The sequence below is a fragment of the Neopelma chrysocephalum genome, unplaced genomic scaffold, assembly GCF_003984885.1.
Source record: "Neopelma chrysocephalum unplaced genomic scaffold, ASM398488v2 Primary Assembly neopelma1_94493, whole genome shotgun sequence".
Classification (NCBI taxonomy): domain Eukaryota; kingdom Metazoa; phylum Chordata; class Aves; order Passeriformes; family Pipridae; genus Neopelma; species Neopelma chrysocephalum.
Genome location: NW_020923200.1, coordinates 733 through 3,079, shown reverse-complemented (window position 1 = coordinate 3,079; position 2,347 = coordinate 733). Strand labels below are relative to the sequence as shown.

Sequence of the window (2,347 nt, the reverse complement as noted above, 5' to 3'; positions counted from 1 at the left end):
AAGACCCAGCCTGGGCCGGGAAGGCGGCCGGAGCTTGAGGGGGAGCTGTGACCTGGTCCCTGAGCAGCCTCCCAGCAGGGAGAAGCCCTTCAGGTGCTTGGAATGTGGGAAGAGCTTCAGGCAGAGCTCCCACCTGCTCCGACACCAGCACATCCACACTGGGGAACGGCCCTATACCTGTGGGGAATGTGGGAAGAGCTTCAGGAACAGCTCCCACCTCCTCACCCACCAGCGCATCCACACTGGGGAACGTCCCTACATGTGTGGGGAATGTGGGAAGAGCTTCAGCCGGAGCTCCCACCTCCACATCCACCAGCGCATCCACAGCAGGGAAAGGCCTTACAAGTGTGGGGAATGTGGGAAGAGCTTTAGCCTGAGCTCCAACCTCCACATCCACCAGCGCATCCACAGCAGGGAACGGCCCTACAAGTGTGGGGAATGTGGGAAGAGCTTTAACCAGAGTTCCAGCCTCCGCACCCACCAGCTCATCCACACTGGAGAACAGCCCTACGCGTGTGGGGAATGTGGGAAGAGGTTTCAGACCAGCTCCAATCTCCTCATGCATGAGCGGCTTCACACGGATGAGAGGCCCTTCCGCTGCACCGACTGCGGGAAGGGCTTCAAGGAGAACGGCACCCTCGTCAGGCACCGGCGCATCCACACAGGGGAGAGGCCCTACAAGTGTGGGGAGTGTGGGAAGAGCTTCACCAACAGCTCTAACTTGACCAGACACCGGCGGACCCACCGGTAAGGGAGCCCTGTGAGTGCCTCAACTGCAGGAAGAGCTTCAGCTGCTGCTTCCACCCTGAATGAAGCCCCTGATGCTGAGGCAACCCCTGGAGTCCAGTGGCTGTCAGTCCATCCCTTTCAACCACAAAGGGCCAGTCCCCTTTCCCAGGGGCAGCTTCTTCCACCAGAACCCTTCTTGTGCGGTCAGTCCTGGAGGTTGAGAGCAGAGATCTCCCCCCGAGCGTTGGTCTGGGGGAGTTCCATCCATCTCTTGTTAGGAATTCTTGCTTTTGTGCCAGCTTTGGTAGAATTGCTTCACCAATTGCTTTAGTGTAGAGCACTGTCCTGTCTTATCCTGTACTCCTGGTAGTTTTAGTGTTTCTGTTGTGCAGTAAATAATTCTGATGAAGATCTTCTGTCTGATCATTTGTAACCCTAAATAATTAATTTCTATCAATAGATCTGGTTTGCCATCATTAAAACCTGGGGGACAAAATGGTTCAGTCACAGCTCTGTAATTCCTCTAAACTGAAAGTGTTGGCATGATCCAAGGCTGAGATTGGATCCAGCAGCCTCCAGAACCCCACAGGGAGTTGGGAGCTCAGGGGAACCACTCCCTTTCCTAAAACCTGGTGCCCAAAGACCCCCATGAGACTGTTGGACCCTCCAGACCATCCCCCCTTTTCCACCCTTCTCCCTGTTCCTCTCACTTTTTCATGGTCCCCTCAATCTTCAGCCCCTCCCTGAGTGATCCTCAGGATCACTCTGAGGTCTCAACCCCCACTTTTTTCCCCCCTCTCCCACCCCTTCCACATCATCCCCCCACTCCCCAGCCCCCTCATGCTCAGTTTGGGGGTCCCACCCTCCCCTTTCCCCACTCTTCTGACCTCTCCCACCCATTTCCCATCATCCCCCAAAGCTCAGTGCCCCTCCCCCCCACACTTTTGGGGGGTCCCACTCCCCTCCCACTCAGTTTGGGGTCCCACCACCCCTTTATCCCCTCTGACCCCTCTTTTCCCACTGACCTCCCCCTTCCCACCCCCCGCTCACCCGAGAGCTCCTCGCCCGCAGCCGGGGGGGCTCCCAGCACCACCAGTGCCCAGAGAATTTGCCCCAGAAAAGGGGTTGGGTGGGGTCCTGGGTGGGCTCTGAGTGTGTTTGGTGGTGCTTTGGGAGCTCTAAGGAGGTTTTGGGGGGTCCCAGCACCTTTTGGGGTGAGCTGGGTGCCTACTGAGGGGTAGGTGCTCTCCCAAAGCCCCCCCAGAACGGGCTGACATTGGGGAAAAACCAGGGGGGACCCATTCCCGATCCATCCCGGGGCCGGTTCTGCTCCCCCCAAACTCGGCTCCTCCCTGTGGGTCCCCCCACGCCCCCTCCTCCCACTGCTCCCCAGTAACCGGGACTGGGGAGATCTGGGAAGCTTTACTGGGATCACTGGGAGCAGCTGGGTGGTGTCAGAATAAAAGCAGGGGAGGGGGGACACACGACCCCCCCAAAATCCTCACGGAGACGAGGGGGGGGGTCCAGGCTGGGCCCGAGGCCCCGGGGAGGGGCTGCAGCCGCTGCTGACTCAGGAGCTCTGTGGGGAGAGAAAAGGGGGTGACAGCGGGGTGGGGGG

The 2,347-nt window shown here is 59.0% G+C and overlaps 1 protein-coding gene across 1 annotated transcript; it reads left to right on the top strand.

Annotated features, from left to right (window-relative positions):
- Nucleotides 1-169: 169 nt before the first annotated feature.
- LOC113980515 (zinc finger protein 239-like) lies at nt 170-799 on the top strand (the record flags this gene model as incomplete). The annotated part of the gene is made up of 1 exon (XM_027707745.1): nt 170-799. A coding segment is annotated over one exon (582 nt), but the record flags the coding sequence as incomplete, so codon positions are not given.
- Nucleotides 800-2,347: the final 1,548 nt, after the last annotated feature.